Below are 20,135 nucleotides of genomic sequence, written 5' to 3'. Positions count from 1 at the left end.
ATGCGGGAGCCTCCGCCGCCAGCGCCCGGGGCTTCCTGGTGCTGGAAAGATTTCTCCCGGGAGGCGCGTGCTGTGCTTGCTAACGACAAGTTTGAGAAGTCCTCCAATAAGTAGGTTGTGCGCGAGTTAGGAGACTTACAGGCTCCGCTTTTCGACTGAGAAGAAGGATTTGGTATTTTCTGTAAGGGGTTTTAGACTTGCTCGTGCGGTTCCTGGTGCTGTACTGGTGTGCACCTGTCTTTCCATGAGCAAATTTGACGGCAGTTGTCATAAACTTACACTGTTTATTTCTCTCGGACACTCTAACAAGACATGTCAGTGGGTTCTGCAGGTTTGCTTAGTACTTCCATGTAAAAGTGCTTTAAGGCTTATTTTGAACACTGACAAAGGGGCATCTTGCTAGAAATCTGTGCTGTGAAAAACAACCAGAGTCTCTTGAGGAAAGTTTGGGGGGTTACACTGATTTCAATGAATTTTGATCCAGTAATCACTAGTAAAACTTAGAAAACCCTGACGTTTTTTACGCTGAGGTGTTTTAAAATGACTAATGAACAACAGGCACATCCACAGTCCAGTGAAGTTAAAGGACGGCCTTCTGCTGATCTCAGAAAACTTTATATGAGGCCTGGGAAGGGGCAGGGCTAGAGCAAGGACACAAATCTGGGGGGCACCATTGGCTGCAGCTGTATCTATGTGAAGTATAAATATGTGTGTTAGTTTTTCTCGTGTCTTAGATATTCTAACACCATTTTGGTTTGAAGCTGTTGTGCTTCAAACACATAAGGGACACTGGGACTATAACATTTCTTTCTCTATGGATCAGGCAATTCTTCTCCTCCTTTTATTAAACTATTTATTTAAGGTAAGAAAAATATTCCCTTTTCTTGAAGGTGGATAGATATTCAAATTGAATGTTGAAAATTGATGATTTGTGATTCGGACTGTTTTTTTGTCGTTCTAGCAGTCACAGCGAGCTCTCAGTTACTGCTACTGAGCATTCCCAGTCTTCCTTCTATTTAAGTGGTTGGAGTATCTTTTGAGATCCTTAATCTGCTTTATTGCCTGCTGCTTCTTGTTTAATGTTGTTCCGCAGAAGAAGTAAGAGATCCCAGGATCTTTAAGTCCTAAGCTAGCTCATATTGCTGTGTAAATTGTCACCTTTTGGACACTGTGGAGACATGCATGGGGATGCTGGAAATTCAAGGTCATTCTGGGACCCAGGGGTGTACTCTGGCTGTGCCTTTAGGAAGTGTACTTGTGCAAGAAGTATTTTACTTTCTGATCCAAAACTGCTGTTTGTGGGTTAGCCCTTTGTGTTTGACTGTTATTGAAAGAACGGCGTATGTAGGAACCACATGTGTCTTTCTGCTTCATTTTCTAGTACACTTTGCAGTAGTCTTGTCCATATTTACCTATATTTGGGTTTTGTATGTGTAGTCTTTATTTTACACTTAGCTTAACATGCTTTGCAGCAAAGGTGATTTCAAAGCTGTCAATTACTGGTACAAATACCACTCCGTTCCTTTGGAGAAGAGAGCCGTGTATTTGGAGTGGTGAAATGTTGCTGTGGTACCCAGCCTCCTGGTATATTCCTTGAGAATATCCAGATAGTGTCCAGTTGCACTGGCCCATTTTGAGCTTGAGAACAAGTGCTTTTTTGCTTTTTGTAGAAGCCATCATGCAGCAGTCTGTGATCTGCCTTAGTCAGGGAAGTTTCCAGTTGCAGAGTAGTTGAGAGTGCCTGGCTCTTAAGGATGGGGTGAAATAAAAACTTCAGTGAGTTCAGTATCATACCTCTAGCAGTGGCAATAAGCAGATCCTTGTGGAGGACTGTATAATAGCATAATATGAGAATTACCTATACTGTGTTAGTTTCCCACCATTTGCAGCTTAAGGACTTCTTGAGACGGATATAGTTGCAGTGCATTTTGTAAGCTCCAGTGTAGTTCTCTTCTATGAACTTGTCTGGCCGCCTCTGAAGCCCATTGAACCTTTTAATACTTGTTTTAAGCTTTGTCAGAGAAATATTTATTTTGTGAAGAACTGCCTCTTGTTGTTTGATTTCAATCTGGAGCATACCAGCTACACGTCATCCTTCACAGTTCCTGTACTTGAAAAGAAAATGAAAAATCAATCTCTGCTCACTTCTTCTGGCTGCTTAAGATTTTGTAGACCTCTGTTGTATTTCCCCTCAAGTGCCTCTTTTTTAGATTGGGAAGCCTACTGAAGTCATATATTGAGAAGTAGTTGATAATAGAAGTCAGTGTTTATTTTAGGTCTCCTGGCTGGTGTGTAGCTAGCCTGAAGATAGATTTGAACCTTAGGTCTTTGTGGTCAATTTAATTTTTTTTTTTAAATTGCTGCAGTCTTTGGGTAAAGGCCTAAAAAGTACCGACAGGGTGCTGGCGACAAAAAGGGACATTCTAAATATCTCTTGTCAGATATAAGTATGGTAAAATTTCTGTGTACACTTGAAAATTTAGTTCTTGTTTTTATGTCTAGAAATATGTATTTATGTACAGTAAAATGGCATACAATATTGCTGATGGTGGAAAATTATTAAACAAGGTTAATTCAATTATTGGCAAATATAAATTTTTTTTATTATCTTTAAGAGCAGATTTTCCTACCCTTTGGATTGTCTGGACTAGACTGTTTTCAGGCAATGCAAGCCAGCTATACACCCATCAATTAAAAGCCTGCTACTTTTCCTGGAAAAGTGTTCCTTTAAACACTTTCGTGTATGCCATCAATATTAGTGTAGTATGTCAATTCAGGGGCTTCCAAGAGGTGGTATGTACTGTCTTACAAAGGGTTTATAGAGGTTAAAGGTTTTATAAACTTTATAAAGTTTGTACTTTAAAAAGTGTGATCTAAACTCTGCACATTAAGATCTTGATAGATTTATAGTTACCATTAGTTAAAGGAAGTTATCTTAAACCAAACTGAGTTCCAGAGTATGTTATATTAAAAAATAGAGAAGAGCTGAGTGTTTTTGCTTTTTATGGTGCATTTTTTTGTGTGGTAGATTGCTTTACAGGACAACACAAAGTAATGTAATAATAAAAACCTTAACTTTTATTTTAGTGTGCTAGGGTTCCTATTTGATTTTTGTTTTGGTTTGTTTTTTTGAACTACATTTTGAGTTCATTGCTAAATGATGGCATTTATTTGTCGTGGCAATTCATAAAGAAAGTAAAAATGGAACTTAAAAAACAGAACTGCAGTCTTTTAACAAATGTGATGTGATAGGGATTGGCATTACATGCCCCAATTTCTCTGAATTTCAGAGGTGTGATTCAGGTTTTTATCCTGTTAGATAGAAGCAACCTGTAAGTTTCTGGTTCCAAATGAAATTCAAACACAGAAGGAACCTGCTTCTCTAAAGAGCTAAGCCAAAGTCCTTCAAAGGCAGGTACAGTTATTAAAAAGCTAGTGTCAAAAATACAGAAGACTAGTGTCTAGAATGAGTTGACCTCTGTAAGAAGTTGAAATGCTGAACCAAGTTTGTAATGCCATGACTAAATTGGATTGGTAGGGAGTTGTATAATGAATTATTTCTTTACCTCTTGAACGTTGCTGTTTCTTATTCTGAGATATTTGGAAGCTGTGAAAGTGATGCCAGTAAAGTCTTTACCATGTAATGTGGGAATAAGACAGAGACCTCCAACTCCTGGACAGAGACCTCCAACCCTGACTGACTGCTAACTGTAATTGCAATATGTACACTGCAAGTTAAATCTCTGACCTTGTTTCTAAAATGATGACAGATTTCTCTTTTCCTAGTAGGGCATATTTGGGTCAACTGACATGGTTTGTCCACCTCTGGAGAGAGAAAGAAAAATAGAATCTGTACCTGCAGAACTTGTAAAAAAATTATGAAGCCCCTGTGTGTCACACAGTAGGGCTGGTGATACTGGTCCATATAAAAACTGTTGCTAGCTGACAAGGTCTAGGTAAAAGTTGTTAAAATTGACAGAATTTAATTATTTAGTTAGAGGTACATTTTCTGCATTTTCTACTAAGTTGCATTCATGTATGTTTCTGTTACAGGGTTCAGAGAGTCTAGACTGTGACCAAGTGAAAAAGCCTGCTAGAGTAGTTTTGATGGAGTGGACTGAATTGCCTAAAGGAGAGGATCCAGACTATTATATTGTAACATACCAGCAAGCAGATGCTTTCAGTCAAAAAGTAAATTTCGTCAGTCTAAGTGATAAGTAGTACCATATGTATTTAAGCTGTAGATACCAGTAGTTAATACCATTGTGTGTTGTGTGTGTGTGTTAGTTTAAAAAAAATAATGTAAAATAGCAAACAAAGAGAAAGTTTGGAAAACTTGTACTGAATTCTGTAATTCTTGTCATTTATGTGCACTCTTACAGAGTCCTGTTGAAGCCAGTGGGACTTAAAAGACCATTGAGTATCCTGGTTGAATAAGTATAGATAGGCATATGTTTAAAGTTAAGAATATGCATGTTCTTCAAGGTACTGTGGTTTGAAGGAGGAGTCTAACTTCTCCAGAAGAGGCACAGACACTACCCCCAGGTCTCTGTGGGAAGATGTTGTTCTTATTTTGAGCACAGGATATTCTGGATCTTAAAGAAAATATGGGGATTTTAATACGAAGTTGTTATTAACAGTTTGATTTCTAAAAGGTCTTGTTTTAAATACATTGGGTATTTTGCAGTTTAACTGCAGCCTTAAGTTTGACATGCTGCAATATAAGCTACCCTTTTAAAAACTTAATAGATCATTTATGAATTGTATTTTTATTACTTTCACTATATCCAGAAATTCTTTTAACTTGCAGAATGTAAGAAACATTTCTAAAGTTGAACAGAAACCTGTCAGTACTACAATTCTGCTTGAGGAAAATAAGAAGTATGATATTACAATACAATCTCTAAAAAATGGCCGAATCTTAACGATAAAATCATTTAAGACACGTAAGTAGAGTAGCACAAAAATATTTTGGCATTATTATAGTTGGTCTAACAGTAAAGATTAAAGAAGTAGGGGCTGAAATCCGGAGCTTACTCCTGTATTTAGAAACTTTGCATCAATGTATGTTTTCAACCATGAAGAGTAGAAGGAACAATTTTATGTAACTAATTTGGTTAGTGTAACAATTCTGCAGTATGGGACTGATGTAAAAGTTTGGGAGATATTTAAATGTTACGGGCTTTGCGATACTACAGTAATTCTAGGAGAAGAGATTTATAAAAGAGGACGATGGAGAAAGTTACTTAAAGCCTGGCAATTTCATATCAATGTAGGGTTGTGATTGTTTGTCATATAAATTAAAAATACTAAATATTTTTATTTCCACTTTATGACAGTCCCTCTTTAAAATGGGTTAATGAGTACCTTGAAGATCTTAGTATTGTGACTAAGTGGGACAGACTTTTAGTATAAGAATTTGTGAGTCTAGCCACTGAACATATAAAAACATCATTTATAGCAGTAAATATGTTCAGGACCACAAGTCCCACCAATTACTAGAATGAAAGGGCCTTTTAATCTTAATTTTGTTAACTGCTTTAAAATAGTTTATGGCATTACCTTTGTACACATTACAAGCTCATACTAGCTTTGGAATAGTCTAGGATCTGAATACAAACAACATCACTGGGAAAAATACATAGTAAGTTGAAAACATTGCAGCAGCCATTGACTCTGCTGAAAGTACATTCAGCAAGCTACAGGAAATAATTCATAACACATGCATGTGTTACTGCACTTGACATCTGTTACATAACCGGTATTCCAGCAAAGTATGTACTTTTACAGTTAAGCACTCCTTAAACTGTGCACTTTTATTTCTGGTTGCTTCACACGTAAGTTTACATAGCATGACAATAAAGAAGAGTGTGACTTAATTTCTCAGTAAGACATTTTCTGTTTTGATACTACCTTTCTTTCCCTAATGTGTGTATCCCTCATCCCTTCTTAAAAGAAAAAGAATAATAATATTGGTGCAATAAAACTTTGAGCTAATTATTCCCTTGTGGTAAAGACAGTATTTATTTTTTCTTGATCTACTAGGTGGAATTTCAGAAAATGACATCAGAACATTTGTGACAGCTACTACAGTGTCTTTTAATTGGAGTACAATGACCAAAGAATTTTCAGTTTCAGCTTCACTGAATGACACTTCTCAGTTTATAAAAAACCCCAGTGGATTCTTTGTTTGGAGTAATTTGGCACCTGCCACCTTATATACATTTAAGTTTATATTTGAACAATTACATCTTGAATTTATAAATGTGTCTCAAGCACTGGATGTTCAAGCTGAAACAGGTATATATTAGAGTTTGTTGTAGTCACAGTGAATGCAAGGAAGCACTGCATATTTTCTAGGTTTAAGAGTAAATTGTAAAAAGCCTGTATTCCATTTTACAATTTTTAACAGGTGTGGATTATTTCTTCTCTAGAAAGCTGAAAAAAATTGAATGTTAAGGACATAGAAAAGTTATTTCTAGTTAATATTTCCTAGTATTTTTAGGAGCAAGAATTCGAATTCATATGTGCAAATATTTTAAGCTAACTACATTTTTTTACAGTCTAAAACAGAGTCAAGTGATTGTTGAGGTTAAGCACTGTAATTACTTGAATGTAAGGATCAAATTTGCTATAAAGCTTCAGTGAAAAGGCAGGGAAAATCCTGAATTTGGTAAGGATATGGAATGCTTTTTGCCAGCGTTTGAAGTGATGGTTTTGTACTGCTGAGTGGCTAATCTAGCTACACTGTTTTGTTAGAAGTGCTGTGAAAGAGGTAGGATTCTTAGGATGTTACAGCTTGATTTTGTAACTTCATTCCTTTAAATGTGCTACTCAGATAATGCAACTTAAAATCTTTAAATTTAGGAACACAAATGAAAGGATTATATAGGCTCAAATTCAAGGAAGTAATTGTTTTCCTAAACTCAGGAAACTATTAAAAAGAAATGATTTGTTAACTTCAATTTTGAAATTTAAAAAATGAGCCATCAGAAACTAAGCTTAAAGAATGAGTTTTTTCCTAGAGTAGGATAAAAATTAATGGGTCTTTTTTTTTTGCTTCAGTACGTTGTAGTTGATACTCCTTTAATTCAGTCAATCAGATTTTTTTAAGACACTCAGGATTTTGAAGGGGTGTTGATTCATAATTACTGAATTTTGGGGGGTTTGCAATCATGAATTAATTAAATGCTATTGTCATCAAAATGTCTGTGTAATTATAAAAATTCTTAAGCTGTGCCACTGCCGTGAATGGTGCAGAATATCTTTAAAATCCTGTCCTTGTTCACCTATAGGCACCTGTTCCCAAGGGTGGGTGGCATTCCAAAGCAGCTGCTATCGAATCGGTAAGGAGAGCAAGCCGTGGAAGGTGGCGCAAGAAATCTGTGAAACGACTTCACAAGGGGCGCATCTTCTTGACATAGGGAGTGAAGAAGAACATGGTTTCATTTTGTCTTATCTCCAGACAATTAGTCAAATAATCATGTTATGGACGGGTCTTAATGACCTAAAGGTCAGTCTATTCTATCTTCTTTGCTATTACATATATGGAAGCAGGAGAATTTTGATATATGGGGCCCGATTCTTTGGAATAAAAAATGCTACACAGTAAATTGGTTATTTGTTTGTATAGTTATTAGTAGTTGGAAGAGGAATCATTATTTCTTCCTATTTAGAAATGCTGAAAATATTTAGCAGGCCATAGCTGGGAAAAAGAGACATAGTTTTTACATAACCTGTTTAATTTTTTTTTTTTTTGTGAGTACTTCACAGGGATATTGTTTTGCCTGTAGGTGGTGCTGCATTGCCAGATTTTAAGTCTTACTCTCTACGTGTGTTGCTTGTTATGGATATCGAAGCCTGGGGTTGGCTTTCTCAGTTTTGATGCAAGTCTGAAATGTTGAGTGTTGAGCTTAGCAAGGTCTGTCCAGTATGGCTGCTGGATAGGCCAGTGGAAGAATGAATGGGAGCCACGTATTTCTTGTAAAAAGTTTCCTGTTCCTCATATTTGGGATATGAAGGTTCTTAATGCCAGCTCTGCTGTTACTAAATGACTCACTGTGGTGTGGTGTGTGATTTGGGAACAGCTACAGAGATAAATAAAAGTACTGGGGAAGCTCTCAGAAAGATGGAGACCCTCTGCCAGAAATGTGGGATCCAGACTTCCTGTGGTTAGGCATAGTGAAACCTTCTTTTGTGGTAAGTATCGGAAGGTTGGGAGAAAGCCATGGGAAATCTACGCTCCAAAATTTAATTTTAATATCATTTTGGTCAAATTAATTTTGAAAGAAGTGCTGTGGAAATCAGTAAAAACAAAGTAAACTTTATTTATAAAGGCAGGAAGTAAGTGGTAAACATGTCATAGACAGAAAATTTCTTTTTTGCAGGCTCTGTTAAAAAACTTAATGGGGCTACACAAACAAGTCAGAGTGGGATAACATGCAAACTGAGGAAACACAAACCTCTCTAGGTTTGTGGTTAGAGAAGCACTCTAACCTTCCTGGTTAGTAAAGCACCAGTAATATATGCATTTTACATATAATATTGTTTTATGCATGAGATTTTAGAATTGCTGTAGTTTTTACACCATAGTGATACTAATTGTAACCAACTTGGTGTTTTGGAACTAAGGTAGTATTTGTAAGAGGCTGCCAGAAATAGATGCCCCATGAAAGCATAATATTTTTGCATGTTAGAAAGAGTGCTAGAAAGGCGGAGTTTTTTTCTTTTTAAACTCTGATTACACAGAAAAGAGTTAATTGCCAGTTTGGAATTTGACTGTTAGTCAACTGTTTAATCATTACATGCATTTTTATGTTTGTGGGAGTCTAGTCAGTTAAATGAACTAGATGAGTACCTTGTTTTAAGAGTAGCAAGGGATAATAATAAAATGCTTGCTTTTTAAGCACTTCTTTCCTAAATATTTGTACTTAATTAGTGTGTTCAAGTACTGTATGAACATGTTGAAGTCCTTCTAAGTGTCATTGTTGTCATTTGCTCTCATCTTACAAGAACTCCAAATTGTACTTGCACCAAATTGTACTTACCCCAGGAGTTCAAAGATCATGGGACATATGCTAGGAATTGCAGGACTTGTTTAAAATCTGAAATAAAAAATATGGATTCAATTATTTTTTGCTTTCTCTTTCATATTTGAACCATTAGGGAATTAAATTTCTGTTGTCAAGTTCTTTTCTCCCAGTACCCATGGGACTTGAAATGTTCTATGAAAAAATGTTGAGACTATAACCTACTCGGAAGATTTCAGCAGCCTTAGGAAAACTGCCAAGCACTGTGACACTGATGAAAATTAGCAACATTGTGAGCAAAATTAGTTCTGTAGCATTTGCATTCTCACAGTTTCTCCTTCTTTAACCCTATTTTGTTCTGTATCTGCATTCAAACCCATCCTGACGAGGGTGAGCATTCATGTGAAAGACAACAGCGACCCTGGAGATGTAGGTCAGTGAGCCGGGCAAGGATGAATGGAGCGCTTTGGTGATACCCACATGTCTGTCCTGACACTCTGTGCAGTTTTTCAGAGTTAGGAAGTGGAAAAGGTAGCCAAAGACTATTTGCTGAGGTTTCTCTTACAAGCTCTGCTACAGAGGTTTGTATCATAGTAGTATATTGCGGCTTCCTGTGCTTGTAGTTAACTCTGCCCAGGAAGACCAGCATAAGAAAAAGATAGGCATTGATTTACGTAGTATTTTTGAAACAGCAGGCTAGACACACAAGTGCTCCTGAAAGTCAAGCTGAATTATTTCATACCATTGAAAATCTTGTTCACTCTCTTGGGAAAATGAAAGACATCACAGAATTGTATTTGATCCTTTTCAATTCAATGGGTGAATTGAAAAAAACAGGCTAGTCTCAACCAACATGATTTTTTGTTGTTTTCTCAAAGAAATGGAAAAAAATCTTTTTCCTCCTCCCCCTCCCTCCTTTTGAATATCTTTAACAAAATGGAAAAGAAATGCAAGTCTTAAAATTATGGTGGTACCTCAACTCTTCTCCATTACAATACTTAAAGCATTTATTTGGATTGTAGGACCACAGACTTGCTATGCCTGAAAGCACTATGCTAGTATACCTCCTGAGAGTGCTCCAATGATAATAAATGTGCATAAATGTGTTGGGTTTTTTATTAATCCCTGTAGATGTTAGTATATGTTAGTGCAGTGCAAACTGAGACCTGTCTCCCACTAGAGGGGTCTGCATTGCAGTGCTGTAGGCATATTCTACAAGAATCTTTGCTCCAAAATATCATGTTGCCCTGGTCTAGTATTTGTAGAGCTCTGCTGGAGAAACTGAAAGTACCTCAAAGGTGAGAAACTTGGAGTCAGGTGTGAGTGAGTGTCCTAACTGCCAAGCTACCAGCAAATAGGAGAAAGGGGAAAAGATAGCATTTCCTCATCTGATTGTGAATCCAGACCTGGATTTTTTTTCAGCTAAACTATTTTTGCTTTCAGACGGAATTTATGTATATTTTTGACTGACTCAATTTTTGTAAAGTGATTAACATTTTTAGAAAATTATCCATTCATGATTATTAGATTATTTGATTTATAGTGATTTTTAAAGGTTTGTTTTTAATGATCAGACACTACATTAGCCTTATGTGGCTTGTATGACATGATATGATATTATTACCCTGTAATCTTTTGTAATAGAAGGGGTAGAATTTTACACGGAAATATTTACTTTATTCAAAATGTTCCTATACAATTAATTTGCATAAATGAAGTATGTAAATTTTGGATGTTTAGGAGATATGCTTGCAATGAGGAAAGCCTTAATAATTCATAAATATAATGTAAAAATACATGGGGTTTGTATTTCTGTTTTTTCAATGTAGGAAGAAGGTCGGCTCTTGTGGACAGATAGATCTCCTTATCTTCTAAAGGCTGGTATCTCAACTTTGTCAATGATACCAGAAAACGAAACGGACTGCTATGCCCTTCAGAGAGATCCCACTGGTCCAGGCTATTTCTTCACAGGGTTTTTCTGCTATATACAGCTACCATATATTTGTGAATATGAATGTAACTATATTTTTTTACAGTCTTTTGCATTTATTTTTAAAAGCCTTCCCCCAATTACCTTTATCTTTGAAGATACAAATATAAATAGAAAAAGGTTTTCATGATTTTCAATGTTTTTTTTCATTTTTGGTGTTCTTTTTCAGTACCTCTGGTACCAGAAAACTTCACGTTTAGTGTGCGTGATGTCAAGACAACTGAAGCTGTATTTATGTGGAGTGATATGGACATGCGGCTTAAGTCAGGCTTTGCCCTTATAATTAAGTACTATTTTGATCAGTGGAAACCATACATTCTGAACTTGCCTGTGAATACAACTCAAGCAAAAATTGTGCAGTTGTCTCCTGGCCTTTGCTATAATTTTTTATTAGCAGCAAGGAACCCAGAAGGGACACAGACTATCTTAAGTCCAATTCTGAAGGTAGAAACAAGTAAGTTACAAAAATAAATAGCAGTAATAATCAGATAATCATGCAGTTCTTATGTTTTTCTTTTAATTACACTGTTCCTTGTGATGCTATTTTGTCTGAAAATAGAAATAATTCTGAACATGAATTCTGAATCCAGGATTTACCAGTTTGCAGAGTGGATTCCAACATCTTCATTTTGCTTTTGTGCTACAATGCTTTATTGGGATTGATGAGGAAAAGCTCAGGAGTTTTCGGTGGCTGCAAGCAGAAAGCCAGCTACAAATTCTGTTTCTGTGACGTATATTTTAAAAGCTCATTCTTACCATAATTTTACTCACAGAATTCCTACTGATGTCCAAAGGTAAAGCTGGATTTCAGAGTAGCAGTAAGGTATTTTTTGGCCATGCTGGTGAAATGCAGAAGCATACTTTCCAATCTGAAGTAAAAGATTTGTTGGAATAAGCGGAGGTATCCCTGTATATGTGCAGTTAAGATTAAGACAAGCTTTATGGTTTAAAAATACATTGTGTTTTGGCATGCTGCATGATGCAGTACAGCATAAGAGAAATTCATGAACAAATTAACTTGTGTTCTAGTAAAGTCTAGCTGAATGAAGCCAAATGAAACCTGCCAGTTGGTAGAGATGAAAAATACCTTTGCATCTAAAGGTGATCAAATGGAGGTGTCCTCAAGGTAAAACTACTTCATGGACACAGTTTTAGGTGCAAATTTTCTTCATGTTCCTGTTTCTGTGGTACTGGGAAAATGTTCTGATTTTCAGAAGTTAAGGAAAACATACTTCCCTCACATTTTTACCAATTCTGGCAAGGCAGTCCAAATATGAGTCAGAGGTCCATTTTCTTAGTCAGAACAAAATAGAGGTTTTAGTTTAGGGGAAAGAAGTTGTTCCTTTTCTCCAGCAAGTACATTTTGTACAGTTTACTTCTTCATCCCCTGGGCTGCTTTAGTGCACTTGAAAGTCCTCTCATCTCCTGTGCCTACCAGCTTCTCTGCTCCCTAATCTGATGGTTTGTTTTCTGGATAGAAGACCTTGTAATGCAAGTTGCCTCTATAATGAAGGAAGGATATTTCTGCTTTCTCCTAAGAGAAGCAAATATGTGTTTTACCTCAGAAATCACGTTTTCAGCTGCAACATTGCTATCTACAGAAACATAATTGTCCAGGGAAGGAAAAATAACACGATTTACTAATTAGACTAATGACTGAATTGTTGGAAGAGGTGTAGGAGACATGTGAAGAACTGTTTTAAGATGATTGATAAAAACAGTGTGCATTGAACACTTAAACTTTTTGAAATTTAGTAGATTTTGCCATGTAATCCATTAGGACCAGGTTTTAACAACTTGGGTAATTCATACCATTTGTCTTGGGCAATGTTTCTGATCTGACTGAAATACAAGAGAGGACCTAAGTGGGGACTGAGCTCTACATAAAGAGCTAGGTGATTCAGAAAAACCTTAATTAGAGAGTAGGGGTATTGCTCTGTGTATCAATATTAGATACACTGTCAAAGTTGCATTGTTTGATTTCCTCTGATACTATTTAACATGTATTTAAGTGTGTACTATTAGCTTTTCAGACTGTATTAAAAAAAAGTTATTGGTAAAAGGCATCAGAAGCTATTATCCTATTTCTATTCCTAATCTTATTCAATAGGGCCATTGCACTCCCAGAAGTTAGAGGCTACGTATGTTTCATCTGCAGAAATACATTTGAAGTGGAAGCCTCCACAGCGTTCATCCAGTGCTTTTCATTACTACCTAGTCAACATTTTGGATACCGAAACCAACATCTGGGAACAGTTACCAGTTGAAAAAAACAAGACTTCAGTAGTAATAGGAAATGTAAAACCTTATCATCAGTATCAGGTATATTTACAGAACGTAGCAGAGAAGGGAACTCTCAGCTGCCATGAGAAGCCTATATTCATCACAACAGGTGATGTATCAATTTTCTGGTTGTTTTATTTCACTAAACAGAGTTTCAATTGAAAATACAAGGCCCAAAAGTATTTTTAAGGCAACATACTGATTGCAGTTTGTTGGCGTGTATTGGGGGAAAGTCGGGACAATTCTTTTCTATATTCTCTGTTTACTGGTTCTAACCTTCAGAACCTTCCAAAAGCGTGAACGTACCTATCCCTTTATTTATTTATTCACTTACTTAATTACAGCACATTAATATGTGCTAAAGAAGCGACATCCTATTTGATAAATATTTATGGTTAGCATATTTAATTTTAGCAAGGTAGAAACGTTACCATCATGTCTCAAATTATGTAGGTAAAGGCAGATTAATTTATTTTTCTGATCATAGATACTGTGACTCAGATGGTGTCATCTTTTGTTACTCTCTATATGTCCAATAGAATGGAATATGCTCGTAAAATAAGTCCCTATTTGTTATGAGAAAACAGAAAGCAGAATCTGCCTGTAACAGGTAGTTGTCTACAAACTATTTTAAGAAATAAATAAATGAGTTAGTACTTTTAAAATCATGGAATTTTTAGAAGAAAAAATAAACCAAAAGGCATCATTGGGAAGTGATTGTAAATTGATAGTAAGTTTGATCTGTGGTTTTATACTGACATCTTTTTCTTCGATCAAGCTGTCAGCCCACCTACAGCTGTTTATATTCACCCAGAGGATGTAGAAGAAGAGAGTGTAATCCTCCACTGGAAGCTGCCACAAGAGGGTCAGGAATCCTACATTCAAGTGAAACCTAATGCAGACGTTGGTGACACTATGAAGTTTTTAGTAAACAATACAGAAGAGTTTAAGATTGATCTCCTAATTCCTGGAATGGATTATGAAATAGCGGTGGCAAGTGTGAATAATGGAAATATGAGTGAACTGAAGACCGTTCAATGCACTTTAAGTAAGATATCTTTTAACAGTGGAATCTACAGGCTATAATACTCACAACATCAGTCTCATTATCATTACTATCATCTAACGGATTTGGTAGATCAAGTTGATTTGCTTAATAGCCAAGGATCAAAACTTGCATGTGAAGTGTACCGATCCGATCCTAATTGTTAACAGCAAAGCAGATGCTGTTAACTTTCAAAGAGGTGTAGCCTTGGGAAACACATTGGTACTACTGAATGTTATTTAACTGTGGTGAGGACCATAGCAGGGAATCCTGGTCCCACTGACAGAAGAAATCGAGTGAATCATTGATTTCCAGTGAAGTAACAAAATATTGGAATGGTTGAAACAGACTTTATTTTTGGAGATGCATTAAGTGTTTTGTGAACCGTGAGAGGGAAATTACCCTGCTATTGGTGAGAGGGTGCTGGGAAAAGATTTTAAGAGTTAGAAGTACTAGTAGCTGAAAGGTAAAAGCTTTACATTGTTTATGGAAGGGTCTTTCCTGCTAGTTATAATTTACCAAGATGTTGAAATGCTTTTGGCACAGTATACATTTTTTGCATATGTGAAAGGAATGGGCAGGATTCACTTATACGTGTGGTATATAAAGGCTGCAGCTGTCAGGTTACAGATACATGAAATGCTGTACTGTCATTTTTTCTAAATGATTACAGTATTTTGGAGGGTAGCAGGCTTAGTCTTTTTCAGAATTTTTTATATAGGATTAGATTTAATACCTCATTCAAGACATAGATGACAAAATTCTAGATGGGATTTTTCACAGCTGTCAGAGCCAGCTGTAAGGGAAGAAAACTAAACACATCAATATTGCATCCATCAAATGTATCTCATTCTCCATGCTCATCTCCCTGTCCACATGTACATTTCTGTATATTTTTCAGCTATCCTGACTTACCTTCTTGGTGCAGTTGTGGTTGAAAAGGTAATTCATTGATACCTTTGGAAGCCTAACTTGCTTTGATTCATAAATCATTTGTCAAATGCTTCAGGATTCCAGTAATAAACACTTAAAAAGATCAGGTTGTTTATTGTTCCTGAGCAATGACATGTTTTATTATAGTAGTCATTTGTTTGCACTGGGCAAGCATATTTCTCAGGGCAGTTGCTTCAGATTTATCGTGTGGCTTTCATTGAATTTATTTTCAGCTGATTTAACATGTGGCAATTTTTTTTTTTCTTCTTCTTCTTTTAGAGCTCAAGCCTGTTCAAATTGTAGTTCCTTATGTGCTTTATAGCAATGCTGTGGTATTATTTGTTCGCATGCCTGATATTGGAGTATTTGATGGCATATATATGTTACAAGTAAAAGAGGACCTAATGAGACATTCGTTTTAAAAAGCGATGGTAAAATAACAATTGAAAACCTTACTGCAGGAACAGAATATGATTTTTTTTTTTTCTTCTTTTAGAGCCCAAGCCTGTTCAAATTGTAGTTCCTTATGTGCTTTATAGCAATGCTGTGGTATTATTTGTTCGCATGCCTGATATTGGAGTATTTGATGGCATATATGTTACAAGTAAAAGAGGACCTAATGAAACATTCGTTTTAAAAAGCGATGGTAAAATAATAATTGGAAACCTTACTGCAGGAACAGAATATGATTTCTGCATTTCTACAAAAAGTGGGAAAATGTTGAGCACCTTTTACCATGTATCTGGTGTAAAAACATGTGAGTATTTTAAGTTTATTCCTATAAAATTGCACCATATTAAATTTTGATTTGTAAACTTATTTTTATTTCAGTGCAGTAGAAGGACAGGCTTTTTAAAAATCATCTTGATATATCTGTGTAAGCAATTAATAATTATACTAATGCTAGCTGTTTTTTAAACAAGGCTATAATCATCCCTTATAATTTCAAAACTTTCTGAATTGTGTTTCTTATATCAAGTCTATAAAATGTCTAGCAAGTATTTCAGGAATTTAGACTGTATTAAAATGTTGCCCTTGTGGGCAACAAGACACATTTTGACCATTTATTTTAGCCAAGAAGATGAGTAACAATGGAGTTACTTCTGTGTCTTGAAATTAGTAAGTTTATTCCTCCTAGTGCATCTTTAAGCAAATAATAAAAGCATTGAGATTCCCATTTTCCAAGATGAAAATTCAATAACAAAGACTTTTAAAAAAGTATTATGGGAAGGGGACTCCTTCTAGCAAGGCCTTTAAAAAAGGAATTTTAATAAGAACTTTAAAAATGTTTAAAAATACATGCTGAAATTCTGTGTTTTCACTTTCCTGTTTTTTATTATAATTATACTTCCAAAAGTTTTTCTTTTTCTTTTTTATCATTTTCCTTTGAAATTCTTTTCTGCTCTGTTTCTTTCAAAGTAGAAATGTTATAAAAGGAAAAATTAAGATAGGAAAGAAAGAAGCAAGGAAGAAGGGAGAGGAGAATGAGGGCAAGACAGAAAAATTCTTCCCCAAATAATGAAAACCTTGAAAGCTGATTTTTCTTAAAATATAGTTTTAATAAAAACTTGGGCTTTGATTGTTCTTATGAAAGCATTTCCCAAACTTAGTATGAAACTGCCTTAGACAACCTAGTTTTGGTCTGTCTCTCCTGGGGGCCCCAAAAACTTGGACAAAAAAAAAAATACTGACCCCTTACATGTATACAGTTTTTCTTAGAAAAAGTGTAAATTTTGGTACATTCCAGCCAGAAACAGCTGTGGTGGGAGTGAAAGAGATGCAGAGCAGAGCGGAAGCTCCTCTGTAACGTGATCTGAATTGTATCATACAAGGCTATACTAATTAGGGATAAAATGTATTTGGCTTGCCTGGTCTACTTGGTTTTGCTGAGCTGTTTGACAAAATTTAGGTACATTCTGAGCACTATGGTGGTGGTATTGGAGGGATTAACATCATTTTGGAGGACTTTCCCGCCTAGGAGTGCCAGCTCAATCCTCAGGGAAAAATGTATGTTCAGCCCCATGTAGTTTTAAGATAAACAAGCAAGCAATTTTCTTTAAACAGTGGCACTATTGTCTCTTTGTTCTTTTTCCATTTTTCTATTTTGGAATGTCTGTGTGTTTGCATGCCTGAGATCAGATTTTGCCCTCTATCTGTTTGAATCTGTTACCGGTTGTCTTCACTTCTGTGTCTCCACAGGAGATATAATAAGTGTTGGATTGAACAAAGCCAGATTGAACAGTAATATGTTTTATGTCCTTTTGCAGGTCTGGCAGCTCCACTCAATGTACGAGAAGGTAACGTTACAGACACTTCAATACAGATTGCTTGGGACCGTGCTGATGGAGATTTTCAGCAATATGAAGTTACATGTACAAATTGTGAGAGTGCTTTCAGGGTATGTTTTTTAAAAGACCACTTGTGTATAGGCTATGCAGTTATTTTTCAAAATCTTCTATTAAGTAATCAGAGGTTAAACTAAAAGCTATATCTCCCATTAGAATAGGTGGAGGTACCATTTACATAAGATAAGCAAATTTTGCAAGCAGTTCTGTGAAAACTGTATTTGGATTTGTAGGTCCAGAAGGTCAAGCAAGAAACAGCAACGTTTTCCAACCTTACTCCTGGTAAGCTGTACAACTTTACAATTCGAACAGAAAAGGAAGGTTTCAGAGACAGTATTTTTGTGACAAAGGAAATAGAGACAGGTGAGACCACAATGTTGTCAAATTCAGCATTTGTTTTACTCCGTCTATATGTCTTGCTTTCTTCTTGAATTTTATTTTTGTCTTAGAGAAAAGCAATTCAATCATTTTCATAATTTTCTCCTTATTGTCTTTCATTATTATTTTCCTTATTCTTTGACTGCTTGTGTCCTTTAAGAATTTGAATACGGTTACAACGTACAATGAACTACCAATGTTAACTTCATAATGACTCAAGCAGGTGTACGGTCCAGTAATTGACACTTGCACACTGTCTGGCAACCAACATTACAGAAGACAAAATCTTTTTTCTTAGACTTCTCTTTAATGTTTGATTTCTCACCTCAGTGCTGAGTTTGAACACACTTAGGTGTTCAGAACTGAATTAGTTTTATGATGTTCTCTCATTGGCCTCCCCTTACATCAGGACTAAATTTGAGGTTTTCTACATTTAGTTCTACTTTGGGTTAGGACATTTGATTCTCAGCAGCATAGTTCTGTTCTGTTCCAGTTCTTCTCCTAGCTGCTAGTGGCTTTCTTCCATTATACATTTAAAAACCATTCTTTGATTGTTACTTTTTTCCTTTCTAAATTAAGATCCCTTGAAGTCAGATTTTTCTGCTGCTTTTTCTCATTCTAGCAAGTATGTTCATTCTGAAGGGTTCTTTCATTTTTGGAATGATGTTTCTTCTCTCTGTCCATATCAGGCTTTCACTTGTAACACAATTATGTTTCTTCTTTTGATGTCACTGTGAATAAGTCTATTCAGATATCACCAAAAAGTGAGTACTGTGGCCAGTAACCTTCACATACTATCTTGAGATAATAATTTCAGAGTTGTATCAGTTCACTGTTGCTTCTTCTTTCAATAAGCATGATGTTCTTATTCCAGTGAAACTACATTAAAAGAGAGTTCAAAGTCTCTGAGCTGCTCTCTGTCTCCAGTAATGTACAGTGTCATAGATACTGAGATATCCTGCTCCAGTGGAAAATGGTACCTTCATCTTGGGTATAGGAATTAATGGTGTGGACAGAAAGGAGTTTTGATTGTTAGCTCTAGATAAAACCTGGACTAAACTAGCAGTGTCACTATTCTTGGCTAGCAGAGTAACTCAGCGGTGGTTCTGAGGCTGTCTTGACTCTAGGAATACATCCACTATTGCATTGCTTTTTGGTTGTAAAGTTATAGCTAATAATAAACTATGTAGTATCTTATAGTTTAGAGGCAGAACAAGGAAGGATTTTAGTAGTATAGGAAAAGTATGCCTCAAAAACATCTTTGGATTCTTTCAGGGAGTCATCAAACATGTGGTAAGGGAGATGCAATTGATGTATGCTTTGTGGATTTCCAAAAACCTGCCAGTGAGATTCCCTTACTGTGGCTCTTAAAAAAGTAGCCAGTCTTTTAAATTGACCTAACAACTGGAAATAGAAGATAAAAGTAGTTTTCACAGTTGAGGGAGGTTGTCAGATGATTTCTGGGACCTGTTCTGTCCAAAACATTCATAAATGATCTAGAAAAGTGAGCAAACACAGAGGTAACAGAGTTTGCTGATGTACAGTTAGTCGGGATAGTAAGGATGAGAACTAGCAAAGAGTAACTATGGAAAAGACCATATGTGCCTCAGTGGCTGGATGTTAAAGTGTCAGATGCAATTCAGTTTAAATAAGCATAAAGTGACACACAAGGCAAAAATAACCCAAACTTCACACATATATGGTCAGCTCTGAGCTGACTGTTACATCTCTGGAGCAGTATCTTGAGAATACGATGGGTAGTTCCATGAAAACATCAGCATGTAGCTCAGCAGCAAAGTAAAAAGCAGCTGGGATGTTAGAAGACGTTATAGGACAAAACAGAAAATATCGCTGTATTATCTATAGGAGTCCAGGTACTCTTGCCTTTTGAATACAGCATGCAGTGATAACAATTCACCTGCACCCCAAAGGAGCCCAGAGAGGCAATGGCAAGAAGGGGACCCCAAATAATACCCTGCCAGACTGCTCCCAGGCCCATCACAGGAGCCATTCAAAGGTCCATCTCCACAAGCCCAGAGGAACACAGTGGCAGGCGGGAACCCGAACTACAGCCTCCCAAGGAACAGACACCCTGTCCAGGTCCTTCCCAGGGCTCTCAGGAGACCCTCAGC

The 20,135-nt window shown here is 36.2% G+C and overlaps 1 protein-coding gene across 1 annotated transcript; it reads left to right on the top strand.

Annotated features, from left to right (window-relative positions):
* LOC115336078 (tenascin-like) lies at positions 1 to 18,729 on the top strand. The gene is made up of 14 exons (XM_030002588.2): positions 1 to 110; positions 718 to 862; positions 4,054 to 4,191; positions 4,811 to 4,946; positions 6,046 to 6,300; positions 7,296 to 7,513; positions 10,859 to 11,045; positions 11,189 to 11,473; positions 13,130 to 13,411; positions 14,081 to 14,350; positions 15,777 to 16,037; positions 17,548 to 17,678; positions 17,859 to 17,988; positions 18,626 to 18,729. Exons 1-14 carry the CDS (start codon positions 1 to 3, stop codon positions 18,727 to 18,729), a joined length of 2,652 nt encoding a protein of 883 aa, XP_029858448.2.
* The last annotated feature ends 1,406 nt before the right edge of the window (positions 18,730 to 20,135 follow it).

Source organism: Aquila chrysaetos, chromosome 26, assembly GCF_900496995.4.
Source record: "Aquila chrysaetos chrysaetos chromosome 26, bAquChr1.4, whole genome shotgun sequence".
Taxonomy (NCBI): Eukaryota; Metazoa; Chordata; class Aves; order Accipitriformes; family Accipitridae; genus Aquila; species Aquila chrysaetos.
Note: the sequence above shows the minus strand (reverse complement) of the source record. Positions and strands in the feature narration are given on the sequence as shown.